Raw genomic sequence first — 14396 nt, forward strand, 5'->3', positions numbered from 1 at the left:
TGAGGGAGTATTTTTTAGGATGTGAGAGCCTAGCGCACGCTGGCTTGGATGAGGGAGGGGAGCTCATGAAGAAACAGAGTACAGGACCGGAGCCTGCAACAGGAAGCTAGGTGGGAGCCTGGGCAGGAGGAAGCAAGCCTGCTGTCCCTGCCGGGAGTCTGGGGAGCCGGTCGCTGAAGGGGAGCATGGCTGTGCGCCTGGGGCGCGGTGTGTGGGGGGCGCTGCAGGCAGCACTGAGCTGAGAACCTCGGCTCTGGGGCCTGGGAGAGGACGCCCAGCAGGGACACTGAGCTTACCTGTCCTGAGTGACCAGCGGCTCCGGTGACCGAGACCGGGCGACATGCAGACTGCCGGACAGCGGGCCTAGGGCTGGCCAGGCTGCGGAGGGTCTTGGCACAGAGCTTTTGTATACTTAGTATTTTACTTTCTATGATGGAACATTTTCGAACACACCCGAAAGGTGTGGGAAACTCAGATGAACCCTCTTACACCTACCATTTAGTTTCAACAGTTATTACTATTGTCAGTGTTAGTTTATTACCCCTCCTTTAAGTGCCTTTTTAAAAATTAAAAAAACAAAATTATTAGACTATTTTTTAGAGCAGTTTTAGGTTCACAGCCAAATTGATCTGAAGGTACAGCGATTTCCCATCTACCCCTGCTTAAAATCTTTTTTTTTTTTTTATTTGCAGTACACGGGCCTCTCACTGTTGCGGCCTCTCCCGCTGCGGAGCACAGGCTCCGGACGCGCAGGCTCAGCAGCCATGGCTCACGGGCCCAGCCGCTCCGCGGCATGTGGGATCTTCCCGGACCGGGGCATGAACCTGTGTCCCCTGCATCGGCAGGCGGACTCTCAACCACTGCACCACCAGGGAAGCCCTAAAATCTTTTTTTACTTGAAAATAATTTTAAACTTACAGAACTTGCAAGAAGCTTCTTTATTTTTAAATAGTGTTTTTCCTATTAGAGAATATATTCTCAGAATGGCTACAGAAGAAAACTGAGATCTTCATGAGCCTACCACCCAGAAAAAAGTACTGTCATTGTTTTGTTGTCTTTCCTTCCAGTCTTTTTTCTATGCTTATATTTGTATTTTCAGTTGGACGGTTGTATCCAGAAACTAACTGGCTTCCTGTCTGGTGTGTCGATATGAGCTGGCTCAGTCCCAGGGCCTTCCCCCAAAGAGCCTGCTGAGAGCAACAACAAATCAATCTGAGTTTGTGATTTGTGGCTGCCCTCATTCCCCGGACTCCTCTCTGGCGCTCCTTTAATTTTGGTTTTTCTTGGGTAATATTGGTTGGTTTCTGGTGGGATGAGGTGCTCATCTCTCTGGAATTGGGACGCCTGTGTCTGAGTCTTTCTCCCCCGCTCACCTGAGAGCTCTGTGAGTGGAGGGCTCAGATCTGATTCATCGCTCAATGTGAAGCAGAGTTGGCCTCAAGAAATAAGTCTAGAATTGAATCGACCTGCTTCTTTGGCATTGCCCAAAGAACTGCAGACTCAGAGTGTCTTACACTAATTTACAGCCACCAGCATGGTGTCTGGCACAGAGCAGGTGCTCAATAAATGTGTTACTGCTGCTACCAATAACCTAGAGATTTCCATCCGGGTCAGGGTTCCGCTGCTTTTTCCTCCTTCCCTTTCCCACCCTCCCCTCCTTCCTCCGGATGGTAAAGAGACCATATTGACATGCCGGAGGGAAGGTGCCACACTTTGTCCCCCCATCGTCTGTAAGTTAGGAGCAAAGCTGAGCTGGCAGTGGATCCAAAAGAAACAGCTCCTGTGCTGAGGCTATTTTATACGTTTGCGTGGCTCAAGACACCAGTTATCATTAGCAGCAATTAGAAATGTTTCAGGATCAGTTCAAAGCTGCCTTGGAGGTATTTTAAGTTGGACAAAAGTCCTCCACGTGTCTAGCTTTGAGCCAAGTTTCCTGGTGTCGTTAGAAGCCCCCTTGTATTTGGAGACTGCAGTCTATATATTCTGAATGCCTGAATATTTCATAAATTTCAAGGGTGTTTGTCCAAAGTGGGTTAACATCTCCAAAGCGGTTTGGATTACATTATGAGTCCCACTCCCGGACTCAGTTAAGTGGAGGGGACCGTGAAGATGGGAGAGGAGGGGAATCTGCCTGGGGTCTTTCCTTAGAGCCAGTCCCTCTGGCCAGGCAGAACCCCTGGGCTTCTGTGGCCCAGAGGGAGAGTGGCAGAAGGGATAAGGGCATGACCTTCTAGGGTTGGGGCATCAGGAAATGGGAAGAAGGCGGGAACCCAGTTTGGAGGGCTGGGGTGTGAGGAGGGGTGTGGGGAGGCCTTCCGAACACCTTAAGAAGTCTTCGTATTTGACTGAAAGCTAAGAACAGGGTAAGAACCGGTTTTGGCATGTTGAACTTCTAGGGAGTTAGTCAGCAACTTGTTTTGACCAACTGTTGGTTGGCCCTGGTCTTGACCCTGGGCCTGGAGGACTGCAAGTGGCACTGGGGCCTCAGATCACTGTTCTCTAAACATCTCGGGGACCCTCCACGGTGACGATGGGCACCAGGCATCTTGCTGCCTGCTGACAGAGTGGATTCAGCCGGTGGGCTGAGTGGAGCGGCTTCTGGGTGGAAGGCTTTAAAACCAGGTGGTAAAGGAGTTGGAGGGCGACCCAAATGGGAGGAAGAGGTTCTGGAACAGCGGAGAACTGGAGCAGGGAAGGCCGGGCAGGAATTCCTTGTCCCTGAGCTGTGCCCAGGACCCAGGAGGGGGACCAGGCAAGGAAAAGCTGTCCTGCCCCATAGCTTCTGGCTACAGTTGGTGTGAGTGCTGGGCACTTCCCACTCAGCAACAGCGGGGCTGGGAGTTGAGGGTTTGTGGTTTGGAAATAAGGAACCCGCTGGTGCCTTGGGTTTCCCCACAGGCTTTGCTTTGGTCAGAGCCCACCCAGACTCCCTTGGGCTCTGCTCTGAATCCCTAACTGGATTTTTATGCAGAATTCACCTCTTTGCCCCTCTTTGCTGCTTGAGGACCTGATGCCACGACCCACTGAAGGGAAACACTGGAAGCAGCTGGGGCCCCGCTCCCGGGAGCTGTGCCATCACCCCTCCCCAGCCCCGCACTCACGCCAACCCCGGGATGGGGCCTCGGGAGGGACGAGCCGGGGCGGGAGCTACTTGGAGTGGGGCAGGCCGAGGGGAGCTTGCTCGTGGGGGCAGAGCCGAGAGGTAGGAAGGATGGAGGGAGCGTGTCCTTGGCTCCGCACGGTGGAGGAAGGGCAGAAGGCGGGACGACCCACTCTCAAAGTGGCATGGCCGTGACTAGGTCTGCTTCAGGGGGTCAGCCTGCATATACACGTCGGCCTTAAACTCTTCAAAACTGGGCTGTTAAACATCTGCATCCTGGTTTCATCAGCTTGTAAGCCATGGTGATGGGACCTGCCTAGTTTTCTGGGCCAGTAAGTGTGCCCAGAGGCTCATAAACATCAGGTGCCTCCAGTAAATACGATATTAACACTCAGTGTAAATGTGCATGCAAAGAAATCTGTGAAATGAAAGGTGGGAGCTGAATTCTGTATGCATGTTACCCAATTTCTTTCTTTCTTTCTTTCTTTTTTTTTTTTGCGGTACGTGAGCCTCTCACTGTTGTGGCCTCTCCCGTTGCGGAGCACAGGCTCCGGACACGCAGGCTCAGCGGCCATGGCTCACGGGCCCAGCCGCTCCGCGGCATGTGGGATCCTCCCGGACCGGGGCACGAACCCGCGTCCCCTGCATCGGCAGGCGGACTCTCAACCACTGCGCCACCAGGGAAGCCTATGCAATTTCTTAGTGGTTTTGAACCGAGAATGGTAGTGTGATTGCGTGTTGGGGGTGGGTTTTACATGTGCAGGATGTGTGCACAGTGTGTGTGGGAAGTGCGTTTCTGTGGACATGTATGTGCGTGTGAGGTGGGGTAAGGAGGGCGTTTGTCTCTCTCTCTGTGTGTGTGTGTGTGTGTGTGTGTGTGTGTGTGTGAAGAGAAGTCCCAACAGATTGGATGGAGACAAAACCAGCTACATAATTTACAGGGCCTGGTGCAAAATGAGTGTTCGGCCTCTTTCAAACTATTGGGAATTTCAAGACAGCAACAGCAGAGCCTCCGAACAAGCTCGGGCCTTGCTGAGTGCAGAGGCCCCGTGACTCCCCAGATCGAATGCCCATGAAGCGGTCCCGGTTAGAGCACCTTCTGTGTCCCCTCAGCCTTCTTTTGCTGCCTTGAACAATCCTTAAATCCCCGCCTGCTCCCTCCCCATCCAGCTCCCAGGGTGACCTTGATCTTGGGAGTGCGAGGCACCCACCAGAGCCTGCGTGCCCAGCAAGGGCTGGTGGTGCCCTTCTTTCCCTCCTGGTGTTGCAGTCTGGGCCTCACGGGGGGCCCCAGACTCCATAAAGTGTCTCCAGGCTCTTTGCTCGAAATGATCTCCTGAGAACGTGCGGGTGCCCTCCCAGGCCCCCCTTGCACCCCCTGCACCCTGGGGCCCTGCCCACCACCCTGGGGACTTGAGGGCTCAGGCTCCTCCCCAGGCCCTCAGTGTGGCCCCAGCAGTTGTCAGGCAGCAGACACAGGGACGAGAAGGAGGCACGCAGTTTTTGGGGTGTCCCCAGTGCCCACCAAGCACGTCAGCTGGCAAGCCACCTTGCCTCTTACTTCCCTCGGTCACATGCCAGCCTCTTCACTCCTTTCCACTTCCAGGGGACCAGGTGTTCGGGGTGACGAATACCGGGGAGCCACAGAGCCACTAGGTCAGTTCCCTGGGCCACAGAACAACACCCATCCCAGGGACTGGGAGTCTGTTGACTAACGTCCACTTGCAGAAGGGGCTTCCTGGTCTTGTGGGTGCAGGGCCATTCCTCTGGGTGCAGGTTTTGCGTTATGCAATCTTCTCAGAGACCCACCTGCCCTTGACACCTTCCCACTGACTCTACTTCCCCCTCCTCTGGGCTCCTGGAATGGCATGATGGCCCCACCTCAGCCAGGCAGCTGTGACGAGAGGTGTTGACCCAGCTGCCTCTGTGCTGGTTCACTGTGTCAGGTGGAAGAGACTGACACAGCCGCAGGGACTAAGGGTCTTTCGGCATGGTCAGGGACCCTGGGACCGTCCATAGGCAGGACTGGAGCCCGGGGCCTCTGGAATTCAGCCAGGCACTGGGTGATCGGTGGTACAGGCGGCTGGTGAGAAACAGACTCTGGGCAAGGAAAAACAGCCCAGAGCCACAGGTGTGCCGCTGCTTCTCGCTCCTCTCCTGTGTTCATCTCTCCTGTTTGGTGATGGCACTCAGCCAGGCCTGGAGTCCAGCAGAGAGCACCTGCTGGCCCCAGAGTAAGTTTCTACGGGGCCTGGAGACAGACGTGCACGCGCATGAGACGGACTTGTGAACGGACCAGCACAGCCAACGCACAGCTCAACGGGGAGCAGGCACACCAGCGAGGGCCAGAGTAGAGGGCTCCATGGAGGGGTGACATCTGAACGGGGTCATACATGTGGGCCCCCCAACAGCTCTGGTCACCCTGCACAGGCCCGAGTCAGGCTCCAGCCCTAGGACTCCCAGATCTGCCTTCTGGGCATCCATGGGGTGGCCCGGGGTGGCCCTCCACCTTCCCACCCCCTCCCCCTGCAAGAGGTCCCACAGCCAACCTCCTCCATCCAAAGCCTTCCAGACTCTCACCACTGGCTTTGCCAACATGGTGGACGTCTCCCCCTCTTGGAACACAAAGGAGTGGAATTCCCTGGCTGCTCTTTCCACGAATGACTGGGTGAGGGAATGGACTACAGCACCTGGGGAAGGGGCTCTTGGAAGGTTCCCGGAAGGTGAGAGAGGAGGAGCCCATGGTGCGGTCCACCCAGAGCTAGAGCAGGAGCCTGACTCCGGATTCTGGAACCCACTCCCATAAGTGCAAGATCCGCACCAGCCCACTGCAAGGCCCTAATGTGGGTGCGCGGGCCAAGGCTTAGCCCGCAAACATGCTGACTCTGAATTAGGTGTGATCAACGAGGGAAAGTTACTCTAACAATTGCGTTCATGGAAAATGTGTGTGTCCCCTCATTTGAAAATCGATTTATTTCTGGACATTCTTGATTCTGGGACTCTCTTCCATCTCCCTCTCCAGAGAATCTTACGGGATTCTCTACTTGGTTCAGAACGCACGAGAAACACCTAGCCCTCGCCACACGGAGCAGAAGCGCAATAAATGTAAGCTCCTTTCCCTTAACCACTCAAAGGGGTCACTCGAGGTTGATGCAAAGGGGCTTCTCCAGTCTAGAAGCTGATGGGCCTCTGGTGCCTGCCTCCCCCTTCCTTCTCCAGCTGACGACAAACACCTGGATATCGTAACATCCCCTGTTATCCTCATCTGTTATTCTGGGACATAGGCTGGGGAGGGTACCTGAGTAGGGCCCCTCTGACCCAGGCTGGCCTTCCTTGCAATGTGGGCTGGCAGGTACCCGTCCCAATGACGAATGCAGGAGGGTGAGGTACCGATCCTGCTAGATGGACAGGATGCTGGCAGGAGGGTAGGAGGAGCAGGGCGGAGCTTCCAGAACAAAGGCAAATGGGGAGCCCTGGGGGCTCAGGCTAGGCATCAAAAAGGCTCTGCCGAGTTAGCAGGCTACGGCAGCTCTCCGTCTCTGCACCCAGCAGTCGGTCAGACAATCCTCACCTGGTCCCTTCTGCCTGCCCATGGCGAATACCGAGCAGCACTTTGCTTAGAGAGGCCTCGTGTCCAGCGTGATTGCACCAACGCTGCTCTGTGGCTTTCTCTGCCTGGTGTGGGTTGCTGCTGCAGTTCCAGAGGAAAGCAGAGGGATGGCCGGGAGTACAGCCAGGAGCCGGGAGGGCCACCGGGAGCATGCCTTTGTCCTGGAGCCTTTTGATGGAGCCAATGTGGCCCCGCGCCTCTGGCTGAACCGCTTTGAGGTCATCAGTGACCTCAGCCATTGGGACCACGCCACCAAGCTGAGGTTCCTGAAAGAGTCCCTCAGGGGAGACGCCCTGGAGGCCTACAGTGGACTCAGTCCTGAGGACCAGGGGGAATACGGGGCTGTGAAAGAGGCCCTCCTGAAGACCACTGGGGGACCCGGGGCGGCCCACAGCTACCAGCCCAAGGAGATCCTCTTTGCCAACAGCATGGGTAAGGGCTACTACCTCAAGGGGAAAATTGGCGACGTGCCCGTGAGTTTCCTGGTGGACTCTGGGGCCCAGGTCTCCGTGGTCCACCCGCGCTTGTGGAAGGAAGTCACCGATGGCGACCTGGAGGCCCTGCGACCCTTTGAGAATGTGGTGAAAGTGGCCAACGGGGCTGAAATGAAGATCCTGGGTGTCTGGGATACAGTGATATCCCTGGGCACGCTGAAGCTGAAGGCGGCTTTCCTAGTGGCCGACGCAAGTGCCGAAGACGCCATCATTGGGACCGACCTGCTCCAGGACCACAACGCCGTCCTGGACTTCGAGCATCGCACGTGCACACTGAACGGGAAGAAGTTCCGCCTTCTGCCTGTAGGAGGGTCCCTGGAAGACGAGTTCGACCTGGAGTACATAGAGGAGGAGCTCTACTCAGAGGAGGGGCGGCAGCAGCTCTCCTATTGAGAAGCTCCCTTTGCCTCACCCCCCAGATACTGGCAGGAGGACCCACCATGGTGGAGGGGATGGGCACATATCCTCAGGGGTCACTCGGCTTGGCCAGCCCTCTTATACCAACCCTCGCCTTCCTGCTCCTCCTTTGCAGGGCTCTTAATCTGCCCCTGATGGGGGAGGCTTCCATGGGAAAAGGAACAGGTGAGGGAGAGCAGGCTGGCTTTCTTGGGGGGGGGGGGTCCTCGTGGTTGTCAAGCTGCTGCTGGTGGCAAAGACTCGGAGGCTAGAAGAAGATTCCAAGAAGGCTAGAAATGATTATCTTTGGGAGAGGACTGGGGGACGCCTTCAGGTTCCCTGAGATGTGGCTCAATCACCTTTGGGCCCAGGTAGCCTGTCTCGGCTGGGCTGGGTCCTGGCTGCAGGGTCCTTACAAGCAAGACCCAGCCCTCACGGTGTGGGTCACAGCTGCCCTGGGGTTCTTCACTGTTGGGTCTTCCCACCTGCACAATGTGTGTTTCTTTCTGTGATTTGCTTCAAAACCCATTGAGCCTTGTGCCAATAATTCATTACTTCAAAAACCAATAAAGTTTGACTCATGGGAAAACCATGTAATGTGCTTATTGGGGATGAATGGAATGGATGTGAGAGGGTGGGGAAAACAGGCAGTGAATGGAGAACAGAAGGAAGGTTCAAGTATTTACGGAGGGTCTCGCTTGGAGATAGAAGAGAATACATATACAGTGACGATATATCTTGGATTTTCCAAGACAGCCTCAATTTCAAATATCTTGACTTATTCCCTCCATAATTCTTGTCATTTCTAATCTAATCGTGATCCCTCTAATCATTACAAACTACAATATTTTAGTATCCAAACTGACTCTTATAGCCAAGAATGACCCTAAAGTTGTGGTCTTGATTGGGGGTTGGAAAATTATGGTTATTGTAAACAACTGAGAAAGTATCTGCCTGCGAAATAGGTTCTTACAGCCGCCTGGGATCCGGGACTTGGAGGCAGAAAGCAAGGCTGGGGGCCAGGTGTTAACCTGCATGGAGCGCCCAAGGGCATCTGGAGGGTAGAGGGGGCCGGGCGGCGGGAGGACATTCTAGATCCAGAAAATGGGGTCATCCCTCTTAAGGACCTACCTCGTATTTGCTTCCAAGTTCCTGGCCCTCTCTCTAGAACTCAGCAAGGCTGGGAATCTGAAGACTCCCTGGTCCAAAGGGAGACGAAGTGTGCAAAGCTTCAAGACCTTTTGATGGGAGGCAGGAAGGGCATCTTCCCTTCATGAGGATGGAATGAGCTTCTCCTGGGAGTTTCCACCTGGACATCCCTGAGGGAGAGAGAAACAGCCTGAGTGGGAACCAGAGGTGGGGATGAGCCTTCTAAGAAGCCTCTGGGGACTTGACCTTGAACCTATCTGAGCTGAGAGTGGCTGCTTGTCCCTCAGATTCCAGCTATGATTCTCCTGGGAACTGAGGCAACTGCTCAGCCCCCAACCCCTTTGATTACTGAAGCCCCTTCCCTGGGCAGCCCAACATCTTAACTGGAATTAGCTCCATCAGTCCCAGGACACGTGGGGCCACAGGCAGTCCTGGATCAGGAAAAAGTCCTTCCCCAGGAACGCGAGGACTGGAGAAGGGGCAGCCCAGCCAGAGGCCTTGGCTTGCAGGGGAGAAGGAGAAATGGAGAAGGGGGTGGTCTCGTGGCATCCAGGTCCCCCATCCCCCTTCTCAAATTTGGTTTTCAACCCCCTAACAAATGTAGCTTCCTTCCTAGGCCAAACCCTCCCCCCAGGGGACAACGTAGGTGGCACCTCCCTGTGACCTGGCTAGGTCCTTCAGATCCTAGCCTCCTGCTGGGCTGAAGGAGGGAGGGGAAAGAGTGGGTGGGGGTTGGACAGGGGAATGGGGAACTGGGTGCCAGGCCAGAGTTTCAGGGCAACACCCAAGTGGTCCCCTCCCTGCAATTCCCCACGCAGACAGGGTGCCGAGCCCTGTCCTGGGTGAACCGGAACAGGGTGACCTGTGTCCCAGCCACAGAGACCCTCCCTGCCCTGCTATGAGCGAGGAGAGTGACCCAGGCTCTCAGCCAGCTCTCTCTCCTGGAGGAAAGTGTGCGCCTGGGGTGAGCCCAGCCAGACTGACACATCATGGCCCGGGCCCCCGGGGAAGAAGGTACTAAGTGGTGGTTCTTACCTGGAGACCTGCTGCGTGTGTGTGTCGGGGGCCGGTTCCCAAGGCAACTGTGTGCAGGGAACCTGAGGTCCAGGATGGGGACACTGCTCTCCTGGGAGCAGAGTGTCAAGGGGGAGGGGGAGGCTGGCAAGCAGCCAGGTAAAGCGGGTTTTGGCCACAAGTCAGAGGGCTTGACCCCTGGGTGGGGAGTTGGCACCTGACTTGCACACAAGTGTCTGAACAGGGAGGGAGCATCGGAAGATTCACCTGGCTTCTGGGTAGAGGACAGAGTAAGGCAGCAGCGAAGAAGGCAGCTTGGAAGCCAGGGCAGTGTTCAGACTGAGGGTCTGAACTTGAGATGACAGATAGGAGGAGACAGATGCTGGCAAGGTCATCAAGGTCTAATCCTGCTGCCCATTAGAATCACCCGGGAAGATCAATTACCGATGCCTCTTCTGGTGGTCCTGAAGTGCAGCCAGGCTCCAGAACACCTGGTCTTAATCCCAGCTGTACCCACCCCCTTGTGACCCAAAGTGTGATCCCTGGACCAGCAGAAAGGCAGCGACAGCATCACCTGGGGGCTTGTCAGAAATGCAGGATCTCACCCCCACCCAGACACGCAGCAGGGCCTGTACTGAACAAAATCTCCAGGTGACTCTTATGCACACAAATGTTTGGAAATCCCTGGCCTAGAACATTCTGATACCTCTAGTTAAGGGGCAACTCATGGCCCCCACCAGACACACTTTTTAGTAACGACCACCTTACACTAAATGCCTACTAATTCCACCAACCGTGCTAGGTAATTCTTCATGCTTTTATCCAGCAAACATTTATTTTATTTTTGAGCTTTTGTTTTGCTGTAACTCCAGACTTACTGAAAAGCTGCAAGAGTAGTACAAAGAATTTCCATATATGGTTCACCTACTTTCTCCAAATATTAACATTTTACCAATTAACTTTACCATTCTCTCTCACATTCTCTGTATCTAGATGTGTATGAACTGTTTGAAAATTGCAAATATGATATACATGTACCTCTAAATACTTTAGTGTTTATTTCCTAATAAACAAGGAATTCTCTTATATAACCACAACACAAGGATCAAAATCAGGAAATTAACATTGACATAGTATTACTATTATCTAATCTACAGACCTTATTACGTTTTCCCAATTGTCAATAATGACCTTTATAGTGAAAGAAAACAATTGTTTTCTGATCCAGGATCCCATTCAGTCACATAGCATTTAGTGGTCATGTCTCTTTAGCAACCTCTAATCTGAACAAGTCCTCAGTCTGTCTGTGTCTTTCATAACCTTGACATTTATGAAGAGGCCTGGTCAGTTATTTTGTAGAATGAGAATCTACATTTGGGTGACTCTGATATTTTCTCAGGATTAGATTCAGGTTAAGTAAGCGTTTTGGGCAGGAATACCCAAAAGTGATATTGTGTCCTTCTCAGTGGACCATATCAGGAGGCATGGGATACCTATTTGTTCCATTACTGGTGATGTTAACTTTAATTAGTTGGTCCAAGTGGTGTCTGCCAGGTTTCCCCCTGTAAACTGCATGTATTTTCCCTGTATAATTTTTTAATTAATTAATTTATTTATTTATTTTTGGCTGTGTTGGGTCTTCGTTGCCAAGCACTGGCTTTCTCTAGCTGTGGCGAGCGGGGGCTGCTCTTTGCTGTGGTACACGGGCTTCTCACTGCGGTGGCTTCTCTTGTTGTGGAGCTCAGGATCTAGGCGCATGGGTGTCAGTAGTTGTGGTGCACGGGCTTCAGTATTTGTGGCATGCGGGCTCAGCAGTTGTGTCTTGCGGGTTCTAGAGCGCAGGCTCGGTAGTCGTGGCGCACGGGCTTAGTTGCTCCGCGGCATGTGAGACCTTCCTGGACCGGGGCTCGAACCCATGTCCCCTGCATTGGCAGGCGGATTCTTAACCAGTGCGCCACCAGGGAAGTCCCCTTCCCTGTGTAATTAATGAGTGTCTTCTGGGTTGATGCTCTGAGACTATATAAGTAGCCTTTCTCATCAGTCACCCGCTAGATCTGTTGATGATCCTTGCCTGCCCGCGGTGATTTTCTAATTCTACCCTTCTACGTTTGTTAGCTGGCACTAAACTCTAAAGAGGAGTTTTCCCTTCCTGTTTGTTTATTATTTATTTATATAATTGTAGACTCACAGACGCTTGTTTTATTCAGTGAGTTATACTCTGTTACTACCACTATTTATTTTGATGCTCAAGTTGTTTTAAATTTGGCCTTGGGGGACTCTTCAAACTGGTTTCTGTCTTCTTGGCACATGTCCCCACCATCATCTGAACACTTCTTTATTTTCTGTCACAAGATGTTCTAGGTTCATCTTGTACCTTCCCTGTACCACCCCTGAAATTGGCCGTTTCTCCAAGAAGCCCTGGTTCCTTTTGGTGGAGTCTGGTATTTAGAAACCAGGATCTGGGGGTTGGGTGTGCTTATTACTACTAGGGTGTCACTACTCCTAGATCCTCTCAGTGGTCAGAAAAAAATATAGTACATCTATGTATGTTTCTGTGTCTATCTCTCTGTATATATACTCTCTCTATATATTTAAAATATGAGCTCACACTGAACCTCCAATTCCAATGCAGCACCACAGGGTTTATTCTAATCTTCCCCCTTTCCATATTTGCAACTTCTTTCTCCAATGAGAAACCTGACTCCAGGTTACTTATTTGCTCTACCCTAAATACCCATAAAGGAGTTTCAGCATTGCTAACCCATAGCCTATGAAAAACAAACCCAGAAGCAACCAGTGCCTACTCAGTGCCAGGTGTGGGTGGGCCTTGGCAGCAAATAAACTTCATAAACTATGAAATCAGACTGCAGTTATCATAAGGAGAGCTAAGGCTCCCTCCCAGGTATGCTTAGGTGCCAGTCTATGGCTATTACTTTACCTTGAGGACACAGTGTGTCCATCAGGAGGGCAGCTGAGGGAGTGGCCAGCCTCAACGTCCCCAGACAGGTGACCTGGCCTGCCCACCTGGTCCTCAGCCCCCCGAGGAGACACTGTCCTGGCCAGAGTCCACTGTTGCCAAGCAACCCTGCATAATGAATGTGGCTTCCATGGCTGGGCCACAGAGGGTGAACCCTGGTCCGGCCACTCTAGCCACCCACTCCGCCCAGCTGTTGTTTCTCACTGTGGGCTCATAAATCGGTTCTCAAGTTCTGACTGCTCAGATTCTGTGGGCCAGCCTCCCCCAAGCCTGGATGGGGGTGAATTCTCCACCTGTCGCCTGTGGGACTCGCCTGGGGCTGGCCTTGCCCTGCCCCTTCTCTCTGAGCTCCCGTCAGAGCGTCTTCCAGTCCTGGGAAGTGTGTGAAGTGAGCCCTGCCCTCTAGGGATTTACAGTCTGAAGAGGGAGGCCGCCAGGCAAAGGAACCCCGGATCTTAGAGTGGCCTGGTGTCGCGTCCCCTCCTCACTCCCATCCGTGCAGGGGCAGAGGGAGGGTCACGTGGTGGGGCTGAGGGCCGGGAAGCGTTCCACAGAGGAAGTCTTTAAGCTGAGTCTCAAAAGACAAGTGGCTGCTTTCCAAGACGATGCAGGGCAGAGGGAGAAATGTGAGGGGCGAGAGAGAGGCAAGCCGGGCTGGTGCCGGCTAACGGGGTGACTGGGGCAGCGGAGACAGAGGGCCAAGTGGGAGGGGCCAGCACGGCCTTTGAGGAAACTCCAGAAGGCCAGGGATAGCCAACGCCGGATTTCTTCACCTCTAAGAGGCAATCAGTTCAAAAGTGCATTATAAATTGAATACGTTTTGGAGAAAGAAAAAAATCAACCCTGTTAGCATTAATGTATGCACCCACGGCATATCCTGACTTAAAAAGCAGTAAAATGTGTTTGTGGCGGATGGGAGGGGCGTGACTGTGGGTCCTTAAGTAGAGAAGACACGTGACTTCATCTCAAGTACCAACTCAGACCCAGGCAGCTGTCTGATGGGAGGTGCTGCACAGTATCCTGGGACTGCGTTCAGACACGGCCAGAAAGGTGCCGTGATCAATTAGTGCTGTCTGTCCTGGGAGCAAGTATGGAGAATAAGCCCCTGCCTCCTCTGCTGTGTGCAGTCAGGGGCTCTTCAACCTTAGGTAATGGGAAGGCAGGGAAGTGACACGATGACATCTGTATCTGTAACACACCTGAGCCTCTCCACAAATTCAGAGATGTGTGAGAAATGTCAAAACAAATTTTTTTTTCCAAAATTAAAGCTAATTATGTCTAACTCTGAGCCCCCATTCAGCCAGGCTCTTAAGACAGTCACTCTCAGTCATTTTGGGGGCATTTCCTGCTCTGGATTGGGGAAAGGTCCCAGGATCTTATGTGGCACTGAAGCATGGAGGGGAGGGAGGCTGCAAGTCATAGATACCCATGTCTCTGTCCACAGGATCCCTCTAGGCCGCGTGACTGTGCTGCTGTCTGTGCCATGCACGGTCGTACAAGGGGTCTGGGGTCCTGCCTTCCTAGGGACACCAGGCAGCCCCTCCCTGTGATGTCTTATCACTTCTCAGGATGAGGCTGCTGAGTGGTGTGTGGGTGTCTCTTCTCTCCAGGACTGACTACTGTCTGTCCCCTGTCCAGTTAGATCTGTCCTCTTTA

The 14396-nt window shown here is 53.3% G+C and overlaps 1 protein-coding gene across 1 annotated transcript; it reads left to right on the forward strand.

The window, feature by feature from the left end:
* The first annotated feature begins 6606 nt into the window (after positions 1 to 6606).
* On the forward strand, positions 6607 to 8184 carry ASPRV1 (aspartic peptidase retroviral like 1). Its single transcript, XM_024756426.1, has one exon. The coding sequence runs from the start codon at positions 6818 to 6820 to the stop codon at positions 7595 to 7597; it is 780 nt and encodes a 259-aa protein (XP_024612194.1). The 5' UTR covers positions 6607 to 6817; the 3' UTR covers positions 7598 to 8184.
* The last annotated feature ends 6212 nt before the right edge of the window (positions 8185 to 14396 follow it).

The sequence above is a fragment of the Neophocaena asiaeorientalis genome, unplaced genomic scaffold, assembly GCF_003031525.2.
Source record: "Neophocaena asiaeorientalis asiaeorientalis breed wild unplaced genomic scaffold, Neophocaena_asiaeorientalis_V1.1 scaffold303, whole genome shotgun sequence".
Taxonomy (NCBI): Eukaryota; Metazoa; Chordata; class Mammalia; order Artiodactyla; family Phocoenidae; genus Neophocaena; species Neophocaena asiaeorientalis.